General features: G+C 33.6%; 3 protein-coding genes across 5 annotated transcripts; 2 read left to right on the top strand and 1 right to left on the bottom strand.

Moving 5' to 3' along the window:
* Positions 1–1,639: 1,639 nt before the first annotated feature.
* LOC8284111 (serine/arginine repetitive matrix protein 1) lies at positions 1,640–8,220 on the top strand. Of its 3 annotated transcripts, none has more exons than XM_048370086.1 (14): positions 1,640–1,918; positions 2,028–2,117; positions 2,272–2,394; positions 2,721–2,888; positions 2,978–3,064; positions 3,201–3,328; positions 5,027–5,074; positions 5,164–5,214; positions 5,432–6,319; positions 6,412–6,591; positions 6,713–6,766; positions 6,854–7,006; positions 7,143–7,337; positions 7,438–8,220. In XM_048370086.1, exons 1-14 carry the CDS (start codon positions 1,898–1,900, stop codon positions 8,069–8,071), a joined length of 2,820 nt encoding a protein of 939 aa, XP_048226043.1. In that variant the 5' UTR covers positions 1,640–1,897; the 3' UTR covers positions 8,072–8,220. The 3 variants fall into 3 exon arrangements, with proteins under 3 accessions (XP_048226043.1, XP_025013355.2, XP_048226047.1); XM_025157587.2 differs by having other exon boundaries at positions 1,642–1,918; positions 7,146–7,337; XM_048370090.1 differs by lacking the exon at positions 1,640–1,918 and having other exon boundaries at positions 2,233–2,394.
* Positions 8,221–10,977: 2,757 nt separating this feature from the next.
* LOC8284110 (protein PLASTID TRANSCRIPTIONALLY ACTIVE 16, chloroplastic) lies at positions 10,978–13,813 on the top strand. The gene is made up of 5 exons (XM_002520470.4): positions 10,978–11,533; positions 12,181–12,630; positions 12,748–12,816; positions 12,945–13,003; positions 13,105–13,813. The coding sequence occupies exons 1-5, from the start codon at positions 11,108–11,110 to the stop codon at positions 13,640–13,642; spliced, it is 1,542 nt and encodes a 513-aa protein (XP_002520516.2). The 5' UTR covers positions 10,978–11,107; the 3' UTR covers positions 13,643–13,813.
* Positions 13,814–16,587: 2,774 nt separating this feature from the next.
* Positions 16,588–17,749, bottom strand: LOC112535067 (transcriptional regulator TAC1). The gene has a single exon (XM_025157568.2). The coding sequence runs from the start codon at positions 17,327–17,329 to the stop codon at positions 16,718–16,720; it is 612 nt and encodes a 203-aa protein (XP_025013336.1). The 5' UTR covers positions 17,330–17,749; the 3' UTR covers positions 16,588–16,717.
* Positions 17,750–23,016: the final 5,267 nt, after the last annotated feature.

Consider the following 23,016-nt stretch of genomic DNA (forward strand, 5'->3'; position numbering starts at 1 on the left):
ACTTCGTTTGCGCTTATTTTAGGTTTTTTCTTTTTATTCTCATGGGCATTCTCACTTTATTTTCTTTTAGAGGTTTGTATTTATTTTGGTTTTGGGTTTGGTCTAGGATTTGGACTTGCAGTTTTTCTATATTTGTTTATTCTTTGGTCTAAGGTTTAATTTCACACATGATACTTGGATTATGTTTGATGGAGGTATTATTGACACTCAAGGGGGAAAGGGCTCCATTTAAGGGATCTAGCTCCATTGACTTTTCTCTTTCCTCTATCATCTAAACGAACTTTGTAAGAGCTTTGAAAGTTTTTTAAAAGCTTTGACCAATTTGGTTTCTAAATAGAGTTTAGGTTTCAAGATTTGTGTTTTTTGGCTTAGTTGTAGGTGTTCTTTTTTAAAGTAATAATGTAGGTGTTAGTTTTTCTAGTTTGGATAGGTGTTCATCGAATTGGTGAAAATTTGGATTACTTTTAGCTGTCTCTCTGCCAACTGATGTGATTAAGGTCTGAGAAGTTTCGACATTATCTTAGTTCTTGTGTTTTTGTAGAATCCTACCGTTGGTTAGGTGGCTACCTTTTCCTTGTTGTTCTTCAACCTCCCCACCTTTTTCTACCTCTTCCCATCTTTTATGAGACTATGAAATGGTTGGAATGCAAGAAAAATTTAAAGACTAAAAGAAATAAATGATGTAGGTGGGTGAACCAACCAAAGAGAAATAAAAGAGGATAACTTTACGGTCTAGGAGATAAAACTCTATAGACAAAAATCTATGATAAAAATACTTTCAATTTAGAAAGCATCATCCAAATATTTTGTAATTAAGGTTGCATGATCAACCTCTTTTAAATTTGAAGTTTACATATCATTATTTTTAAGTTGTTAATTTTTAATATGTTTGAATTATTGCTAAATAAAAATATGATATTTTTTCAAGTAAGAGTAACACTTATGTTTTTAATATATAATTAATATTAAGACATTATTTTATGAAAGTACAAAAACAATTGATTTAGATATATTTTTCGATTTTTTTGAATAAAGTAGACTATTCTACATAAAATTATAAAAAGTTTATTTTTAATATACAACTATCTTTTTAGACTATTTATAAAAATAATAATTTTATTTTATATATAAATAAAGGTCAATCTTTATAATAATTTATTAAAATATTACATGTTAATAAATTGACTATATACATATTTCACATACCATGAGAGTTTTAGTTTAATACCTTTTATGTAATCTAATGTCTATTCGCTAATTGTGTGATTGTTAATTATTTTAATTGTAATCAATTTACAATTTGATAGACTTTAATTCAAATGTATATGAGATTTGATTAATATTTTCTTAAATATATATAATAATAATTTAATGATAAGAACAATTAACAATATATCATATCCCATTTTTAATAAACTAAATCAAGGAGTATAAATTTTTATTTAATAAAAAATTTATTAATTAATATTTTATTTTTAGGATTAATTAAATCAAATAATAATTTAATAAAAAATAGTAATTTTATTATTCAAAATCCAATAATTACTCGTCTACTAAAAGAATAAATAATACATATTAAAATTGTTGAAAATATCTAGCTATCTAATTTTTCATTTGTCATTTTCCTGGTTTCAGAGTTCCAGTTTTATAGGGCAAAACAGTCATTAAGGGAAAAAGGGCAACCTCACTACTAGTGCAGCAGCAGCAGCGCGACCAGAGAGTCGAGAGAGAAGAGTATAGAGAAACCATAGCCATAAAATTGCCATTATGCCTTAATCTTCAACCAAGCACCTTTCAGAATCTATACGTAAGCGCACATACTCAACTCGCGGACTCTACCTTTAATCGGTTTCAGTAATTATCATCATCAGCAACTTCTTCTTCAAAAACCCTAAATATGTCGGGTGGGTTTTTCAGGGTAAGTCTTAGATCTAAATTGAAATTTGTAAGTTATAGATCTCGAAATCGACTCGATGGTTAATTGCTTTTTTTTTTTTTATTATCTATTTATTTTCCGTGTGTTTTAGGGTACTTCTGCTGATCAGGACACTCGGTTCTCCAACAAGCAAGCTAGGCTTTTGAAATCGCAGAAGTTTGCTCCTGAATTGGAACATCTGGTTCGTGTTTTTTCTTTGAATAGCTTAAATGAGTTGCATTAGGTGTATTCGATGAATTTGTTTGGAAATTGAGCTATTTTAGGTTGCGTTAATACTTGAGTACAATTTATTTCAGGTTTCTTATTTATTAGTGTGGGTGCCTGTATCTTGTTAGGTGGATATGAGGAAAGTCAAGATGGATGTTATTAGACCATGGATTGATAATCGGGTGACTGAGCTTCTTGGGTTTGAAGACGAAGTTCTTATCAACTTTATTTATGGTCTCCTTGAAGCTAAGGTATTGAAAATTTGAATTCTCTAGTCTTCTTCTTCTTCTTCTTTTTTTTTTTTTTTTTCTCTTTTGTAGGATATGATGTATGTTGCTTTTATTTGTTTTAAATGTGAGACCCTCTTTGTTCTGGTGCACATACTTCTCTTTAGAGACTTAGACTTGATTGGCATAGCAAACAAATACCATAACTCCCCAGGTTTCAACTAAGCTAAGGATTTATGCTCTATTCTCCTGGTCTATTTTCAAGAATTTTTGTTCGAGTATTTGCACTTTCTTTTAGCTCACATAGGGTTTAGTTGTTTCTGTATCATATGTTTCTGAGTTCGATGCAGGAAGTGAATGGGAAGGAGGTCCAAATACAACTTACAGGATTTATGGAGAAAAACACTGTAAAGTTTATGAAAGAGCTTTGGGCACTTCTTCTCAGTGCTCAGAAGAATGAAAGTGGTGTTCCTCAGCAGTTCTTGGATGCCAAAGAAGAGGAAACCCGCAAGAAGCAGGTTTGTAAATAATTTTGAATTCATGCTTAAGCTCTTTAGAATTATTAGAATTTTGGAAAAATTCATTTCTAACAATGACCAATTTCCAGGCAGAGGTGGATAGGATAACCAGTGAAATTCAGAAGAAGAAAGAGAAAGAGAGTAAAGAACTTGAGTGGGAGAAATTGAAGAAGATGGTAATGCTAACTTTTCATGCCGGAGTTAGATTCCCTAGAGTTGGGTTCTCGGGTTTAACTTAGTTTGTGTTTTCATTGCATTCAGCTAGCTTCTGCAATTATTTGGGTTCATGTCCTTTACCTCAAACTACTGTAGGACGGCGAAACAAAGGCTAGTATTGCTGCTGTGGAACCAGACTCAAGGAATTTGCTGAAGGCTTCAAGGGATGATCCTAAGGATGAGAAAGAAACTAACAATGGGAATGGCATGAGAGGAAGGAACAGGTTAGGTGTTCACATTTTGGATTTGTTTTGCCATTGCTACATTTTCTCTCTTTCCTAAATCGGAAAAGAAAATGCTCCATTAATAGGTTTTGTAGACTGATTTCTGTGTGATTATAAGGTGGTCTGGCAACATGTTAATATGTCATGATGCTATTCAATGAAAGTTCAGCTGGAAAAAATATTTCATAAATAAGAATATATGGAATATATATGTTCTAAATCTATCGCTGCACAAATGGCGTACTATGACTTGTACCCTATTGAATGTCCTTTGTTGCTTTGCATCTATATATTGGATACCACACTACTTTGAATTCACAGTTAGGAGCAGTGTAAGCAGAGCACAAGCATGAAATGCATCTATCTTTACATGGAATTTGGTATATGCTTTTTGGTTAGGAATGAGAGATTTATGAGCACAGGTATTATCACGAGTCATGGGACAATTTTGGTGTTTTCTGGAGCAATTGATAAGGATGTTCTTCCATCTGTGAGCAGCCGTCTTTTCTCCTTTGTAGTTAAAATTTGAGCTATGTATGAGCTTGGATCTATTAGGTTCATTTTAGCATTTAACTATTTAGTTGACTGTTTCATGCACTAATATTGCTCCATTTGCACTTCAGGGTAGTTGATACTTCTACGTCGTACTGCACTCCTTGGACCACCTCATTGAATGATATCCCTAAATGAATAAGACTAATCTGATTCTGTTCAGAAAATAAAAATATTTTATCTGCATGGCAATGATAAATCATTCCAAGGAATTCTTGATCTATGGTATTGCTGCTTATGGTTTTCATCTGTATAACTTAAAATTAGATAAATAGAGCCAAAACTTTTGTCAATCAAATCAAAGTACTTTACCTCGAACACGACACCCATGCTAGCTGTTACCAATTGTTTCAAGAAACAAAGTGAGATCTCATATATGCTTTTTGAAGTTTCTTGTATGTTAGTATTCCTCTATGAAGCACGGACACAAACACGGATATGGATATGATTTTCTAAAAAAGTGGCAGGGACAACAACAAATTTAACATATGCATATATATATATATATATATATATGCATATGTATATGTGTGTGTGTATATAGAAAACGATAATTATTATACAAATTTAGATTAAAAAGATTTATAAAATTAGACTAGAAGTCTAACATATTTTCAGTCTCTTCATCTTCATCTACAAACAACAATATTTGAGAAAGAAACAAGTGGTAGAAAAGATTTTGAAGTGGAGAGAAAGTAGGGAATAAATTGACGAGAGAGCAAGGTAGAGAGGGTTTTTTTTTTTTTTTTTTGAAATAAGTGTGAGGTGTATAGAGACTAAGTGTGGCTAGTGTTTTCTCAAAAGACTTATGTTTTATGTTTTTATAATTTGATCCATTAACTTCTAAGTTATTTTAAAAAGAGCCTCGTGTTCAATAAAAAGCCCTAAGGTTTTGTGCAGTTTGTTATTCTGGTGTCCCTGCACCTGTTAAGAAAAAGCAAAGGACACATTTCCGGAGTTCCTGTGTCCGACAGGCATATGGCAACTCCTTATGAGTGTTGCTGCTTCATAGATATTACATTTCTTGATGTATATCATTATCATATATTTTTATTTTGAGTCATCTCTTTTCCTGGTACTTGCATTCAACGTTTCTCCAAAACAATATCATGGAAGAGCAGTCACTGATGATTTGTACTAATGCAGGTCTTCTAGATCTCCCCAGTCAGTTGATCGTTCTTCTTCATCCCCTCGGTAATGTTCCTCTCTGTAATGCAGTTCATTTGTATTTTTGGCTTCTCTCTAGACATGCTAATTAACTGTATTTTTGGTGTCTTCTGTAGAGGCTCACCTCGGAACAGTCGGTCATTTTCAAATTCTAGAAGTTACTCGGGGTGCGTCATATACACAACTGATTTTTATCATTTATTTCTTTTGAACTTGCAGTTTTATTTACTTAATCTTTATCATTCTGTTTGAATGTCTATGAGTGCATTGAATTTTAGACATCACATTCATTGAGGGGCTGCGGGAATAGCTTGGCGACTTTATCATTTATTTCTCTTTTATAATTGTAGCATCTTACAGAGTTTATGCACATATCTATGACAGATCACCAGAAGCACGACGAGAATCAATTTCTTCTGAAAGGGTGTACCGCTCGCCGAGGAAAAGGTCTATTTCACCTCGTCGGAGGTACCCATTGAGGGGCTCTCGTTCTCCTGCAAGGAGGATATCATTGTATTCTAGACAAAGGTCTAGATCATCTTCACGTCGAAGATCACCATCTCCAGTGCGCCACAGAATGCGATCTCCATATCGACGCAGATCACCTTCACCAATTCGTCGTAGATCGCCTTCACCAGTTCGGCGTCGTAGGTCGCCTTCACCAATTCAGCGTCGTAGGTCGCCTTCACCTGTTCGGCGTCGTAGGTCCCCATCACCCATTTGGCACCGTAGGTCCCCTCCAATTCGGCGGCGTAGATCTCCTTCAACGTCTCGACGCCGAAGATCACCTTCACCCCTCCAACGCAGGTCACCCTCACCTGTCCGGCGTAGATCTCCCTTGCTTGTACGAAGGAGATCTCCCTCTCCTGTACAACATAGATCTCCCTCTACTATTCGAAGAAGATCTCCTTCTCCAGTGCAGCGTAGATCTCCCAATCCCGTGCAGCGGCGTAGATCTCCCTCACCGGTGCGACGTAGATCTCCCTCTCCTGTTCGGCGCAGATCACCCCCTCCACATCGTAGATCACCCTCCCCTTTACGTCGGAGGTATGAAAGATCTCCATCAACTCCCCACCGTTCCTTTCTATCTCCAAGACGTAGGTCTCCAGCTCCTGCTCGCATGAGATCACCAGTTTCTTCCTTTAGGAGGTCTCCTTCACCTTATGGATCAAGTTCCCCTTCTCTTGACTTTCATAAGAGTCCTTCTCCTATAAGGAGATCTTTGAAGGAATATAGAAAGTCGACTGTGCACTCTCCCGAGGAAAGGGTTAGGTATGTTTATAATCTATATGGTCAGTCCTTTATCATTTTATTTGCCTTTCTGATCTGTTACATTGGCATCATTTTGCAAATATTTGTTACAGTATGCAGAAAAAGATGCTGCACCAATCCTCTAGTTCTTTGAGGTCTCCACAAAGAGATGCAAAGGATTGGAAGAATTTGCGTGGTAAATTCTCATCCTTGTCGCCTTCGCCAGAGCGATCTCATGTTCAGTCAAAATCTCCTCCACTCATAAGAGCTAAGGATTCTAGCGTGGAGAGAAGGTGCCTTTAATTTCAGAAAATAGCTTAGCTTTTGTAGCTTTTGTAAGCTTTTGTAAGGTGCCTTTAATTACTTTTTGGATATTGGAAATATATGTTTACTCATGTTTGGTGGTTTTTGAAGGTCGGCTAGTCCATATGAGAGTCCTCTGAGGCAAAGAAGAGGTAGAAGAAATAGGTATGATCTTGTTATCATTCTCAATACGCACACACAACACACATATATACCATGCATGTAACTGAACTCCTTTGTTTGGAACTTTAGATCTTCTGGTTCATCTGGGAGCCCTGTGAGGCAAAGCAGGGGGAAGATTGCACATGACGACAGCTTAAGCCCTCAACAGAAGTCAAGAGAGCAGAAGCCTCGTCATGAAACTCCAGAATCTGGCAAACAGGATGAAGATACTGATCATGCTCGGTTAGATTTAGTCTTAAAAGTGTCTGATGATTCTTTGATTCTTTTGGTTCTTGATAGTAAGTTGATTGCTTTGATTGGTTTTTACCTCCCTGACTGGTCCTTTTTTCGTTATTATATTTTTCCTTTGATGGAATAGCAGGGATTATAAATCCAGATCTTCACATAAACAATCTATGCATTCATCTATACTCAGTAAGCAGAAAGATTCTCCTGTGAAGGTCCAACACCAGGATGATCACCCTACTGAAAGAGTGGCAGGCCATCAGACTACTGATTCTCGCAGTCGTATTGATAACATGGAATCAAGGAAGAGAGACCAGGAGACAAAGAGGTGGTGTTTTCTTTCTAGGTCATTTCTTTCTTACTTTCTGTAATCAATTGTACATTTGCATGAATTGACAGTTTTTTGTGATTTAACAATTACCTGACAGTGAGAAGGGTTCTCAGAAGAGGGTTTACTCTGGAACTCCTGATGGGAACACGTCTCCAAAGTCACCAGGGGAGAGGCAACAAGTAACTTATACTGGAAAAGTTCAAACGTCCGATGAGAGGGATCGTTCACATTCAAACAATATTAAGGATGATAGATCACGCAGATCAGAAACTAAGAAAATATTGGTTGAAAAAATAGATCGCAGAAATGGTGGTGGATTTGATTCTGGGTCTGACGAAAGTGGCAAGCGCAGAATTGAGAATAAGGAAAAGCGAAAGCATAAAAGATCACATAGGGAAGAAGTTGCATCAGATGATGGTTACAGCTCTGATTCTGAAATTGAAGATAAGAAAGAGGCTAAGAGGAGGAGGAAGGAAGAAAAAAAACTGCGGAAGGAGGAAAAACGCCGACGGCGTGAGGAGCGACGTCGCAGAAGGGAAGAAAGACGTGCAGAGAAGCTGAAATCGAAGAATCTAAAGGATGCTAATTCTTCTGAGGATGAACATGCAGGGAGGAGAGACTCTTATCCAAGTGATGGTGAAGATACACAGTCAGAGCAGAAGAAACTTGAAATTGAGTTGAGGAAGAAGGCTCTTGAATCACTTAAAGCAAAAAAGGGCATTAATCACTAAATTATTGTTGTGTTGAACATTATCATTTTATTTTTGTTAAGTTCTTTAGATACTTGCTAGGAGCTTTTGTTTTGAGTTTGGTAACAATTTAATGTAGTCCGTCTTTACTGCTGGCAGCTGAAATGGATAAATGAGGATTTCCTGAGCTATTCTCATGAGTGCAACTTTATGCAGATCTTGCTGCTAGATTTACTGGTAATAATTGTTTTCCCTTGGTTGGGAATCTTATCATTGTTATATATATGTGTTTTATCTTTTAGAAACAACTATCAACAGGGATATGGATATTGAAGTGTCGCATTGCCTTGGCGTTGCTTGCTTTTTGTAATTCATGTCTCTTATATAATTTGGCATTAAACATTGTCCTGTTAGTTTCTATGAAGCTGCATGTGTGTTTTAGTAGTGTGAGAATCAGCCAATCAGGTCGTAAGATTAATTTGGCTTTCTTTTGATACAAATATTGAACCTACAGGTCTATTCAGTTTGAGTTATACGATGTTGAGTTTATATTGGCTTTTTGGTCCAACTAATAGATGAAATTATTGTCGACTAGATGACTTGCTTGAGCAGACTCTGCAGCTCTTCATTTCGAACATCAAATCAGGTGAAGCATTTTCATTCTTCATATTCTTTCTACAGCAACTCATCATTTATTGGTACCAATAGTTATTTATTTTTTTGCTCACTATCTTTTGATCTAACTTATGGATGGTTGGCAGCTTGAGAGTTGTGACATTGTTTTCTAACATTCTCTACGGCGCCATTATTCTCGTGCTCATCTCATCCTGGTGTTAAATTACTGCCAGTATTTTTGATGCCATTCTCATTTATGTATGTTGCAATAGTTGGATCTTGATGAGAATGGATGACTATAATTCTATGCATTTTGAAGGTCTTGACTGTTGATTGCATGTACTTTTGGATGCCTGTTGGTTTTGATCATTTCTGTAAATATGAGAAATTGGCTAATTTACCGTCACATCCTTTCTATTACACAGTTCCTTTTCACAATATTTTGGTTATAGGTCAAAAGAAGGTGGTGAGATTTGGTAGCACCTCTTGAGTTAGCTCTCTGAGCGTGACTTGGCATTGGATTCTTTTCCTGCTAACCATGGAGATGAGATGAGATGTCTGAACTAGCTATTGCGATAGGTATAAATTATGTAATTTATTGTGCTACCCTATTCTTGGAAGGATAGCATCAATACCCTGATTATTGTTTTCAAGCAGATATATACTGCTTGACAATAATATGTTTCTCCTGGAAATATGGTAGAGATAAAATGCACTAGTGCAGTTTTCTTAATAATTAGAATTTATTCGTGTGCTTTTTTATTGAATGGTATTGCTGGCTCTTTTCCAGTGGCTTTAGAATGGTATTTAGTCTTTAGAAAAATGATGATTTTTCTGTTTGTAGTTATCTTTCCCTAGATTCATGAATGGTCGGTTGCCAACCAGAGAATTTTGGGTTTGACTTCTGTTTGGTATTTTCTTAATAACAATAGGGTGCCTTATTTCAAGTTGCTGGTTGTTGGCGCATATTTTGATGGGCTATATTCAAAGCATGGGAACTTGGTTCAAGAGCGTCCTAAGTTAATTGAGGTCCTTAAATTCCAATATTTCTATCCCTGTTTATCTTATTGTAGAAAAAAAGTAAACAAAAAATTGTACCTCTTTTATGTTATATTTATTTTAGAACTAGATTATAGTATTTGTGCTCAGTTAATTAAATCTACAATTAGATTCAAAGTCCATGGAAGTGTTATTCTAACAGCTACACTTTGGCATTCACCTGCCTGTCCCTTCTGGGTCTGGTAGGCTGTTAGCTTATGCTCAAGCAAGCTTTTTCATCCTTTGTCTATATTTTAACATCTCTTTATGGTTTCAAGTGGAGGGGGTTAAAAGGGTTTCAAGTTGAGTGGGTTGAGGAACTTAAATGACGCGAGAAGGCTACAATTTGAATGATAAGGCACTGTCATGTCCCGTTATGGTTTCCATTTGGTTATGTGCATCCTAGTGTATAGTGTTCTTCTGTGTTTACTGAATTATGTTGGTCATCTTCAGGCATGTTTGTATTGGTCTCAGGATCCCACTTTGACTTGTAAGAATTTCAAGAAAGTGGGAAGTGAATTGATCACAATAATAACTACCTATTCTGGTTTCGTCTTCTGCAAATTGATCACAATATGTTGGAATAGTAATGCAGCTAGAGTTTGCGATTGATTGTGCGTGGCTGGGTTGTGTTCTATGATATTTCTGTATGAACATATCTTTCTTTTATTGCTGATTTGATGTGGTTGCTTCTGGAAATCTCTAGCTCTAAGCTTTGGACCATGGAAGCTTTGTTTTTTCCATTGAACTTGCTGCCAATGATAATATTCGCAAGATTTAAGTTGTGGCTGAATTGATCTGTATAATCATATTTCAAATCGACCAGCATCTGAATTGATCGTTACAGTGCTACCAGCATTTTCTTAAGATTGGTAGTCTTCTGATGGTTGGTTCTGGTCCAGGGTTGTTAAATCATGACACTTTCAGCCAGGCAATCGTCTTCAGTAACGAGGCCAAGAGACTTAAAATTTGATTGCCATTAATGTGGTTTAACAGAAATCAACAATAAGCTATCGTGACTCGTTGGGGCTTATTAATTTCATGCTTTAAGAGGATTATCCAAAATTACTTGCCTACATTTATATTTGATTATCCCAACCGTAGGGTTCTTTAAATTTTGGCTTGGACCCTTCCGTCTTTTGTGGGGCAAATCTAGGACTGTCGTTGTCTAGTGGTTCAACTTCACTAAATTGTGTAACTAAAACGTCTGGTGTCCGAAACTCTCAAGTAGATAACATGTGGCTACGTGGCTCTAACCCATTTGCTAGCAGTTCCATTCCTCCACATCTAGATAATATCCAAACCAAAATTGCTGCAATTGCCACAGGCAGAAATTTGTACTTCACATGGATATAGTGAGATGTTCACAAAATATCAAAACAATATAGAACTTGGAGGAAGAGAATCATTGTTTGGAAACTTCTCATGGCTCCAACTCTGACCTCCAATTCATTTCGGCTAGCCACTACTCCCCATTCGAGGCAGAGTCTCAAGATCCAAAGGCTTGGAGTCTTTGCTAAAAGAGCTGGACCCTTCTCCCCATTTCAGCTTGGCAAATCCAAAGATGATAGTGAATCATCAGAAGCTGGTGCTTCAGGCAATTCCAGTCCTTTTAGTTTCAACTTTGGCAAGGTCCCTGATATGAAGTCTCTGATACCTATTGTTAGTAAGCCAGCTTCAGGGGTGTCATTTCGGAGGAAGGATCCTAGCACAGTGTTTGTAGCTGGTGCTACTGGGCTGGCAGGTATTAGGATTGCACAAACATTGCTGCGTGAAGGCTTTAGTGTTAGAGCTGGAGTTTCTGAACTTGAAGCTGCTCAGGATTTGGCTCGTTTTGCTGCGGAATACAAGGTTAGTTGTCGATCAAATTAGTTACATTATCGTCGTCTCTGAAATATGACTAAGCAAAAATGAATCTGTTTTATGCCAATGGAATGACCCCTGTGTGCATATATATATATATATATATCTAACATTCACTAATCTTTGGTCATTACTTGGAATGCCTGATTACTAGTAGCATATTGGTATGTTCAGTCATTTTTGTTACTGCCATTTACTGTATCTAATAAATTGAATTGGGGAAAGGGGGAAAGGGGTAACGCAATATGCAAGAAAGATCATTCTATTCAACGATTAAATCTTTACTAACAAAAGGGAAAAAACAAAAAAGAACCTCATAAAGTTGTATCATTGTTAACTGAGGTTCCCTAGCTTGAATTCCGTAAGGCTCATTTACTTTTGGTCTGAATCATTTCCTTGACATTGCTATTATTTACTGTCTTAAATCGTTCTTGCCGAATTTGGAAATATGATAAAAAAGATCTGGCAAGACTGGTGCAAGATATGACATGGGATGAAAACGTTATAGATTTTAGTATCACAATGATCGTTTATGGTCCATAGTAGTGTGTATGGCAGTCATTTCTCTGTGAATAAAGAACTGAAGAGGCTTGTATGTGATATTTACAATTCCTGTGCTTACCTCCATACCACAGATCATATCAAAGGAAGAATCGAGGCGCCTCAATGCTGTTCAATCTACTTTTAAAGATGCAGAGTCTATTGCCAAAGCAATTGGCAATGCAAGCAAAGTTGTGGTCACAATCGGCCCTGCAGAAAATGGACCTACCTCTGAGGTGTCCTCAGCTGATGCCTTGCAAGTAATACAGGCTGCTCAATTAGCAGGAGTTGGCCATGTTGCAATAATCTATGATTCAAATATTGCAAGCGGATCAACTTACAATGTGCTAGATGGCCTCACATCATTCTTTAACAACTTATTCTCACAATATCAGCCATTGAGCATACCTGAGTTTCTGCAAAAAGTAATTGAGACAGATGTTAGCTATACTTTCATCAAAACAAGTTTGACAGAAGATTTTTCGCCAGAGAGTTCTTATAATCTAGTGGTTTCAGCAGAAGGAAGCACCGGTTCAGACTACAAAGTAATGTAATGTATGCAATTATTTCTGTTTCATTTAACTTGATATTTTTCTTGGTGCATAATTTCTGTTTCAGTGTGGTCCTTATTCTTCTCTATATTTTTATATTGTCATTATTAGGTAGCAAAGTCTCAGATAGCATCGGTAGTGGCTAATGTCTTCTCAAATACAGCTGTGGCAGAAAATAAGGTATACTTGATCATGATTGTATCTATTTTACAGAGAGCATCTTGATTTCTGTGAAGTACAAAACAGAATTCGCCTTTTGCTAAAGTAATAAATGATTGTGGCTGGTTTATACTGATATCTTAAACTAGGTGGTGGAAATTTTTACTGATCCATCAGCACCCTCGAAGTCTGTGGACGAGCTTTTCAGGTGAATTGCAGTTCCCATATCTTCTTACCTGTATATTGAAAGTTCTAGCATTGCCCAAAATAATAATAATGCTAATCTCGTAAACAATAAATGCATTGTAGTGCCATTCCTGAAGACGGAAGAAGAAAAGTTTATGCAGAAACAATTGCAAAGGCAAAAGCTGAGGAAGAAGCAAAGATAGCTGCAGAAAAAGCTCGTGAAGCAGCTGACGCAGCAAAGAAGCTTGAAGAAGAAGTGAAAAAGCTTTCAGAGCAAGAAGCTAAAGCAGCTAGTCTGGCCGAAGAAGCGCAAGAAAAGGCAGAGGCTGCAGGGACATCAATGGAGAACCTATTCAGTAAAGCCAAGGATATTAGTTCAGGATTGACTTGGGATAAACTTAGTTCCCAGTTTGCAACTGCAGTTCAAACGACAAGCGGTACGCAGATTGCTACGGTCAGAGGGCAAGCCAAAGCTCGTTCCCTGCCTGGACAGAAAGCTGTTGTCAAACGACCTACTCCAAGATTCCCTTCCTTGAAACAGAAAGAGGAGACAAAGGCAAAGCCGAAGCCAAAGGCCAAAGAGACAGAGTCAAAAGCTGAAGTGAAGAAGATGTTCGGTGGCCTGTTTCAGCAAGAAACTATATATGTGGATGATGATTGAGGCGATGTTTTGTTTTTGTAATAACCAACACCTGTTCTATTGAGCTCCTCTAATTCAGATGTCATTTAAAAGTTTATAATGATTGTTGAATATGAGTCTAAGCTTAAAATCTGTACTGCTTGCTAATTATTTCCCTTGTTTAGATAAATAAAGTTTCTTCAGCTGTCAAAAGTCTCAACCACTACTTGCTCTCTCATTAGCACTTCATATTTGCAGCAATGAACTTGGAGACTTATTAGGTATCTGTATACATATAAATATAATATTATTTATCTTCTTTTTTATATCATAAATTAATAGACTCGAGGTGTAAACCTAATTCATAAATAATTTATAATTACTTTATATGTATCATTCGTCTAACGTGCGTAGTAACCTGGAGTAGACAGGAACGTTCCTTTTGTCTATGTTACTCGGACAAATAGGCAGCAAATGTATTGTCATTACATTACATAGGAGTAGCAATCAATAAACATTTTACATGGAAGGTCAACTTGAAAGAGAAAGAAGACGACAATGACAATAAAGATAACAACGACAACAACAGAAAAAACGATCAAATAACGACAAAAAGCAACGACTAATTAACTAGCAAATCAAGGAGATAAAAAAAACAAGAAGAAAAGAAACTATCAATTAATTAAATTCTCCCCCAAGACAGCTCCATATTTATACTACTTTTTTCTCATATAGGTTTAAGGACTCTTGGAATTGGTCTTTCCATATTGTAGAAACCAACACCAAGTATTTTCCTAGATATTGCCTCATAGGTTATAATAGATAATTCCTCTATTTATATGATGAAAAACAGATGAGACTTGAAAAAAGAATCGGATTGACATGAGCAGAGAATCCAATTGGAACTATGGGACTCGTAGTACCTATAGTAGAGATCACAGAGTCTTATCCAAACCCGAAATCAGATCCGGATCACCTGAAATCTGATCATTTTAATACAAAATTAAATATACGAATTTAAAATAACCCGAAGCCGAATCCATCCGAACTAGAAAAAATTAAAACCCGAAACAACCGAGACCGAAGTGATCCGAAATCCGAGTGATCTGAGTCCAAAACAACCTTGTTTTTATATGGCAAGATCTAATCAAAATTTATTTTTGTGTTAATTGTTGAACTATGCTAGCCTTATTTAATTATAATATGCAATATATATATATATATAAAAGCATACATGATGATGATTATGTATCCGACTGCCTTGTATTGACAATTCTAGACTATGTCTTCTAACTTTGTATTCTCAGATTAATGGAGCTGAAAGAGGATATTACATGTGACTGACTTTAAATGATCTAAGTATCAATTTTGAAGTTGCAGTTGCTTTTAATGGCAGTCCATATTGCTAGCTGAGACAATGATCATCTGTATCTTCTCGAACAAGGGTTCTTGTCATTTATTTCTTTTATTTGTCTTATAATCACCTGATATTGGAATTGACAACTTCACAGCCAATTTCATTTGATGGGTCGGCAATATACGAAGACGAACGCTGATCAATGTCCAAAAAGCAGGGACTTATGTCCCAATTAAGGACATGAAACTCAAGTACCTTTTCAGGTACTTGAACCTAGCTAGCTTTGCATTCAATCCACTGGTAAGGATTCACTACTAGTAGAACTGTAGTTATTACTAAACAAATAAGCTATCATGAAATGTTATAAGATAAGGAAAGTGGTCCAAGATTTTGAAGATAATGATCTTTAACAGATCCTAACTCCAAGTGCAACTTTAATAATAAGGTATGATTCCAAGTGCCAAAATATAAGAAATTCTTATACTAGGACTATGGATTGTCTAATTATACTTCCACATATATTTTACTTATACCATGTTGCATTTATATTAATCGGATGATTTTTAATTAGTCAGGGTTGGCCAATCAGACGCTTAATAAATAGTGATACATATTATAGTTTTATTCAATGTTTTATAATTCTATGTTGTGAACGGAATTTACTAAGAATCTTTTCTCAAAATAATGAAAATATATGTCGTTTCCCACCTTTGCCGCAGAAGCACCATCAATGCAAGTTATTTTCTCATCAAAATAATTCATTTAAAGAAAAACAAAAACATTCACAAGTTTAGTTTTATAAGATATGCAGTTCTTAATTCTCTCAGTTGAAATAAAGACTTAGCTTCAGATCCCTTCTTCTTTTCTATACTTTTAACCAAGGATGTTGTATAACAGAAGGAAACATGGAGTGAATTTTGGTAGCTCATAATCAAGGATGCTGTGTCTTCTTGTATATATGATAAGTGAATTCTTTTTTGTGCATTATACATTATGCTCAGTACAATTTGATATTCCCGACAGAGCAAACTACAAGAACAATAAAAGAGAAGAAAGGTGCATTAATGTACGACTTTCTCGTTTGTATATCTCTTGTCCACTGGCTTGATCAAGAGAAACTGGTTTTTTTCTTGTTAAAAGAAAGAAAGAAAAACAGAAAAGAAAAGCAAAACATAAAACAATCTAGGGTTTGTACTACAGTGGTAAGTAACTTGCTAGGTGCTTTAAGCATAAATCAATTATGAAAACCCTAGTTTTGAACAACAAAACCAGGCTTTGTTATAACACTTACTTACAGTTTGTATGTTGAGGGTGCGCCCGCTGAATTATGATCGCAGGCTTTTTTCATAAAAGATATTAAAGAACACTTACGCATTTCATTGCTCTTTAGTTTTATGGTATATGATCAAAAAAATTCATAGAATATTTGATTTCTTTTTTAATTGCTGATTAATTAGGGTTTCTGAGCTAGCTATCCTTGCATGATACATTATTGGATGGCTTTTTCCATAGAGAGCACATAATTCGGCACAAACCTACAAAAAAACCAACCGTGGCCTAAACAATGCTGTATTGTTCTAAAACTCAACTAAACCAATCAAGAATCAAATTCCATGTTTGAACAAGAAAATGATGGTAAAGAAACTATAGAAGATTTTTTCTTTTAGGAGGTGAATCAACATATGTTACACAAAATACTTTCAAGATTAAGAAAATTAGTAATGAAGTTGGTGAACAATATAATTACATACTAAGCAAATTTAAAAGAACCTTTTTGTACCCGTTGCCGGCGATGAGTCATGAGGCTCAGGCCCCAGTCTAAGTTCAAGGTCTAGCTCTGAACTTGACAATCCATGGCTTGGCGAAAGACCCTTTTCGGTGCTGCCATGAAGGTTTCCTGGCTGTTGTTCTTCTTGCTGATGATGATGATCTTGATCTTTAGTACTGGATGGATTATCTACAAAGAAACACAGCTGCTGAATTTCTCCAACATGTGTTTTATTCTTCTTACAGGTATCACTTTCTTTATCAAGAATCCAAGCCCAGTTGATCATTGGGCTTGATCTATCTTGACCAGACTTAACCTCCATTACTGGATGTGATGATGGAGCTGTAGGAATAGGAGAAAAAGAGTGAGAAATTATATTGTTTGAGATCATATCAACAGATTGTAGATGTTGACGGGGTTCATTTGAGGTGGAGTGCTTGAGCTTGGCTTTGTCTTTACGGTGAATATTCATATGGCCACCTAGGGCTTGTGCATTAGAGAATCCTCTCCTGCAGAAGGTGCACTCATATGATCTAACTTGACAACTACCACCTCGTTCTTGATCTTGGTCTGAATTCTCTTGGTTGGATTGATCAGTCTCCATTACTAAGCAACCTTTCCGAAGAAGAAGAGAAGAGAGAGAGAGAGAGAGAGAGAGAGAGAAGGAGACAGGTCAACTTGCTTCTAGCCAGTGGATGCATTATACATGTTGACGTGGATTATAAGGCCATGAAAATTGAACGATCTTGTATAGTCCTCCAAAATGACAAAGAAAGGATATGGAAAGTTTGCTGATGATTTTTCTTATGGAAAATTTATTTTATTTTATTTATTTTCAGATATATTAATTGTCTGAAATTTTGATGCATATTCTGGAAGGTGGTGCTTAGGTCTTGAAGAAATATATGATATGGGCAAATGTATGGCTGTCAGGTTGTGAATTCCAATATGCATGTTTTTGAATCTGCTAGAATGTCTGAAACCGTGTCTCACAGTTTTATCACACTAATGCTTGCCATTTGTATGTTTACTGTTTCTCTTTTCATGACAAGATGTGCAATCATTGCGCATTTGATGAATTGAACATCCAAACCAAGAATTCAAAATATATAATTTTACAAATACATATTGGCATATATGTGGACTGCCATTTAAAAAGACTTGATTCTTTATTTTTTTTTCTTTTATAAAAATAAATAATTTAGAAGGCACCATATTACTCAAAATTCAGAATTTTTTCTAATTCCACACTACTTATAGTATATATATATATATATATATATATATATATATATATATATTAATCGATTTAAGTTCCTCTGGAATCAGCTCCACTCGATGATTCTCTTACCTTTAATCACAGTTTACAACAGTGGTTTGAGCATCTTAGTTAGGAAGAATTTTGATCCAATGGGATTGGTACATATGCGGCTTTTATGATCAGCAAAGATTACAAAAGAATAATGCATCTCCACTTTTTGATATTTTTGGACATTTTTGAACATTCTTTTTTGAAAATCCTTCAAAATAATGTAATGTTATTGACTTGGTATATTTTTGTTGATTGTGAGAATTATTGAGGAAGATAAAGACATTAAAAAACCTTTGACTATGCTTGGTCAATTTTGTTTTTCATTATTACTAATGTTTTATTATTAATTAGCTCAACAAATAGATAAAATATCAAAGAAGAGGAGTTTGAGAAGTCTTCATGTTTCCGGCTTCAATCTTTTGAATATATATTTTCGGAATAATTACAGCAACGGTCACTTAATATTAACTTTTATTTTGGTCATATATTTTTATTTTATTTTATTACAATTATTTAACTTAAAGTTTGATAGTAAATTAGTCATTTATTTAAAATCTAGTAATTTAATTCGCTAGAATAATAATATATCTAAATGATTCAATATTATACTAACACGTGTTTGAAAAATTGACAAGTCACTGTCCTAGTCATCAAACCATTTGACCAGATTATTAACTTAACCCAAAATCAAACCTAATTTTAGAGTTCATAAATCTTCTAGGCTTTGATAATAAATATTAGTTCTCATCTTCTATTTATTTTTTATTTATTGTTACATTAATATTTTTTCTTTCAGCTTAATTAATTTATATTAATTATCTTTTTTCTAATTATTTTTATCAAGATTTTATTTTTACTGAAAGAAAGAAAGTGAAAAATAGAAAAAGGTAAGAGTGTCCGACCACCAAATTAATAATATTTTTGCACTTGTTTATGTTTAAGCTACCATTTCTTTTCCGTTTCTTACATGTCTGTATATCTATTTTTGCACTTGTTTATTTTATTTTTTCTATTTAAGTAATTAGATTGGTACAAGAATTCAATATCAAATGAGTGTCTAACCACTAAATTAATTAAATCTAAATGTTAATTGTAAAATAACGAGTATGTAGAACTTACAGTATTAATGCATTTTTTCTAGTTGTCTATGACCCTAGTCTATTGAAATTAATTTTTAAGAATTGGAATTCAATGCTTCACTTTAAAACTTCAGAATTAGGGATTTCATTTTGTAGCATTAGAAATTCTATATTGTAAATGATGAAATTTTTAAATAAATAAACAACCAGATTTTAAATAAATGACCAATATGTTACCTAACTTAAAGTTAAATGGCTGTAACAAAATAAAAAAAGATTATGTAACTAAAATGAAATTTAGTATAAGCTAAGTGACCATTAATATAATTATCTTATATATTTTCCAAATTCATGAAATCACATTCTCAGCTTAAATTATATTATCAATTTTGTTATATAAGCAAGATATTCATAATGTATCAATTAAATTATATTAATTAGTACTGAAATCATTTCTAGAACTGTAAGTTTTTAAATTTTACCCAACTAATAGAAAAACATTCATAATATTCTTAATGTCCTCGTAATCAAATTCTAACACATAAGTTAATTTAGCCTTAAGTTCTTTCAGGATCATTATATTAATAGTTACTTTACTTATTCAGTGGTTTAATTCGCTAGAATATTAATATCTAAAATATTCAATATTAGATTAATACGTGTTTTAAAAAATTAACAAGTCACTATTCTAGTCATCAAACCATTTAACCAAACTATTAACTTAATCCAAATCAAACTCTATCTTAAGCTTAAAAAATTCTTTAGGTTTTTATAATAAAGCTTGGGTATTGCTTTTTTTCTTTTCCTCTCATCTTCTATTTTTTTATTTATTGTTATAATAACGTTTTCTTTTTTTAGCTTAATTAATCCATATACATTACTTGTTTTACTTATTTTTATCACAATATTATTTTTAAAGTAAAAAATATAATAATAATAACAATAAACAAAAAAGAAAGAGTGAAAAATAAAAAAGATAAGAGTGTCCAACAACCAAATTAGTAATATTTTTACATTTGTTTATATTTAAGCTATTATTTTTTTTATATTTCTTACATGTCCATATATTTATTTGAGGATGTGTGATCAGTTCCTATTTGGTGCAAGAACTTCAATATTAAACGAGTGCCTAACCACCAAATTAATTAAATATGAATGCTAAATACAAAATAATAAATATGTAAAACTTACAGTATATGAGTAAATTTTCTCTTAGTCGTCTATAATACCAGTCTGTTGAAATCGATTTTTGAGAATTGAAATTCAATACTTTGATTCAAAACTTCAAAATTAAAGATTCATTTTATATTATTAAAATTTAATGTTGTTTTGTAAATTTAAGAGATTTATAGATTTTTTTTTCAATGAATAAACTATAAGATTTTAGACAAATGATCTATCTATTATTCAATTTAAAATTAAATGATTATAATAAAATAAATAATAATTATATAATAAAAATGAAACTTAGTCTAAATTAAGTCAGCATTAGTATATTTAATCTAGTTATTTCCAACGTAAATTTGGCCGTCCCAACCAAATTCTAATTTAGCCAAGCCAGAGCCAGTCCATACATACACCAATGGACAGCCAAACCTTAGCTAAGGTTAATGGAGGGTCCTTCTCCAAGGTTAATCTTTCGCTATGTGCCAGCTAACACCAATGGCTCTCTGAGACCTGCCATGTGGAAACTCCAGAAAACCCATATAAGATGTCACCCAGTCAAACAGTTACATAATTTAATAATAATTTATGTTTTAAATATAAAATTTCTCTTCTGCACTTTTTATTTTATTTTAGTAATTTTTATAAAAAAATTAAATATATCAAAATTAGATTGCATGTATATTTATTTCATCCTCAGTTGTGAATTAAATTATTATTATATATTACATATTTTATTCATTAAGTGATTATTATCAATGATTAATACAATAAATGATTTGTAACAAAATACATTTAACTTGATATTATCTTCTTAATTGATCTTAAAAAGAAATTAAACAAAAGTGAAGGATTAAATTTTAAAAATTGAATTACATCTAATAATTCCTGCTGGTATAGTTAATGACAAGGCAACTCTAAGATGTATATTTTATTTTCCTTTTGTAGGGGTATAATTGGCAACAAAGTTACCTAATTTGGAATTTAGTTTAATTTTCCACTAAGGTTGGACTTGAAACTTAACCTTTTCTTTGGCTGTTTTAAGAATTTAGATTCAGAAAGTTAAATAATCTTATAGAAAGAAAATGGTGAAAATGATATGTGGATTTAAAAACAAGTATGTATACTACTGTAAAATGGCTTCTTTTCTTACAACAAATTTCAGAACCAAAATAAAATAGAAAGAATTGGTAATTAACATATCTTATGGATGTGATTAATCAGCTCTTTTTATTTTTTTTTTTAATTATTTTGTGATCATGAAAACAAGCTTTATATTTAACATTCAACTTGCACATGCTTTATATATAAAATATATGAATTGGCAGCCAAGTTCATGAGCCATAGTCCTACCTTACCACCAAAAAACCTACCATATGGGACCTCCAAGACACCACTCAAGGGCCTAATGAATATGTCCATTTATAGGTCGAGAATTCTCTGTAGACGAAGAGATGTCAAAATATGTGCCTTTACTAATATTAGAATATAAGGCTATTCTTTCTCAAAGTCAAATTTAGGTTTGCTCCGCCCAACGTGTATCTTAACGAATGAACTATTATTTCTACAAATTAAATATAAATTTTACACATAATTATTTTATTCTTAATATTACTTTTATAAGTGTTAATTTTTTTTTTCTTTTAAAATCCCACAACCCTAATGGCGTAATAAGTCGAGTGAATGGTTATGAAAACGAACCATTAAAAGGTGACCAGGAGAAGTGAAAAATCAAGCCAACGGATGAAGAATTGGCTAGACCATAAGAGCCGTAGGAAAACCTTAGCAGGCCTTAAGGAAGATCCTGCAGCTCAAGAAAATAATGGCTAGAAACAAGCCAAGAGGCTAATTCAGGAGCTAACATGAATAAAGAAAAGACTCAATTAGGTTACAGAAGGACTCGAGACATAATCGAGTAGCTGCTGCAGATATAATACTGAATGTTATTTTACCAAATATCAGAAATGGAGAGAAAAGGTATAAGGAAGCATAGTGGTAAGAAGACAAAAGAGAAATACATTGTGTTCTAACAAGAGCCATTGCCACTTGTGAGAATCTCGTTTTCCGGGGGAAATAACATGGTTCCTTCATTTCTGTTTTGGTAAAGAAAATAGAGCAAAGCAACACATAATTATCGCCTAATATCTTGCACTAATTCTAGGTATCAAGCAGCAAACAAAAGCCACAACATTTATTTATATATATATATATATATATATATATATATATATATATATACCCATAATGAAAGGAGAAAATGAAAGGATACAACAAAGGTGTTGGCCCATTTTTGGACGTTTCCTTCAGGAAAAATTAAATCATTAGGGAAGAGACTATAAAGCATATTCATTCATGTCTCTTGGTTCTTATCAATTTGAATCATATTATGATAATGACTCAAAATATGAAAAAGAAAACCAATGTTGGAATGTTTTTAGATCACAATCTTGGTTTTATTATTATTATTATTATTATTATTATTATTATTATTATTATGGCGACGAAAGTTGAAGTTTTACACCGTGAGTTAAATATCTATTTATTTAGTTATTAAAAGATATATCTATTTTAATGTATTAAAATACAGCTTATAGCTAATAGACTAGTAACTGATAAATTAAAAAATTTAATAAATTTTTATTAATGTTAGTATATTGAACAACAATTCAAGCTGTAATTTATTTTATTATATTATTTAAATAGTATAAATTAATAAAAATAGCTTGTAATAATTAA

This window comes from Ricinus communis, chromosome 1, assembly GCF_019578655.1.
Source record: "Ricinus communis isolate WT05 ecotype wild-type chromosome 1, ASM1957865v1, whole genome shotgun sequence".
NCBI lineage: Eukaryota > Viridiplantae > Streptophyta > Magnoliopsida > Malpighiales > Euphorbiaceae > Ricinus > Ricinus communis.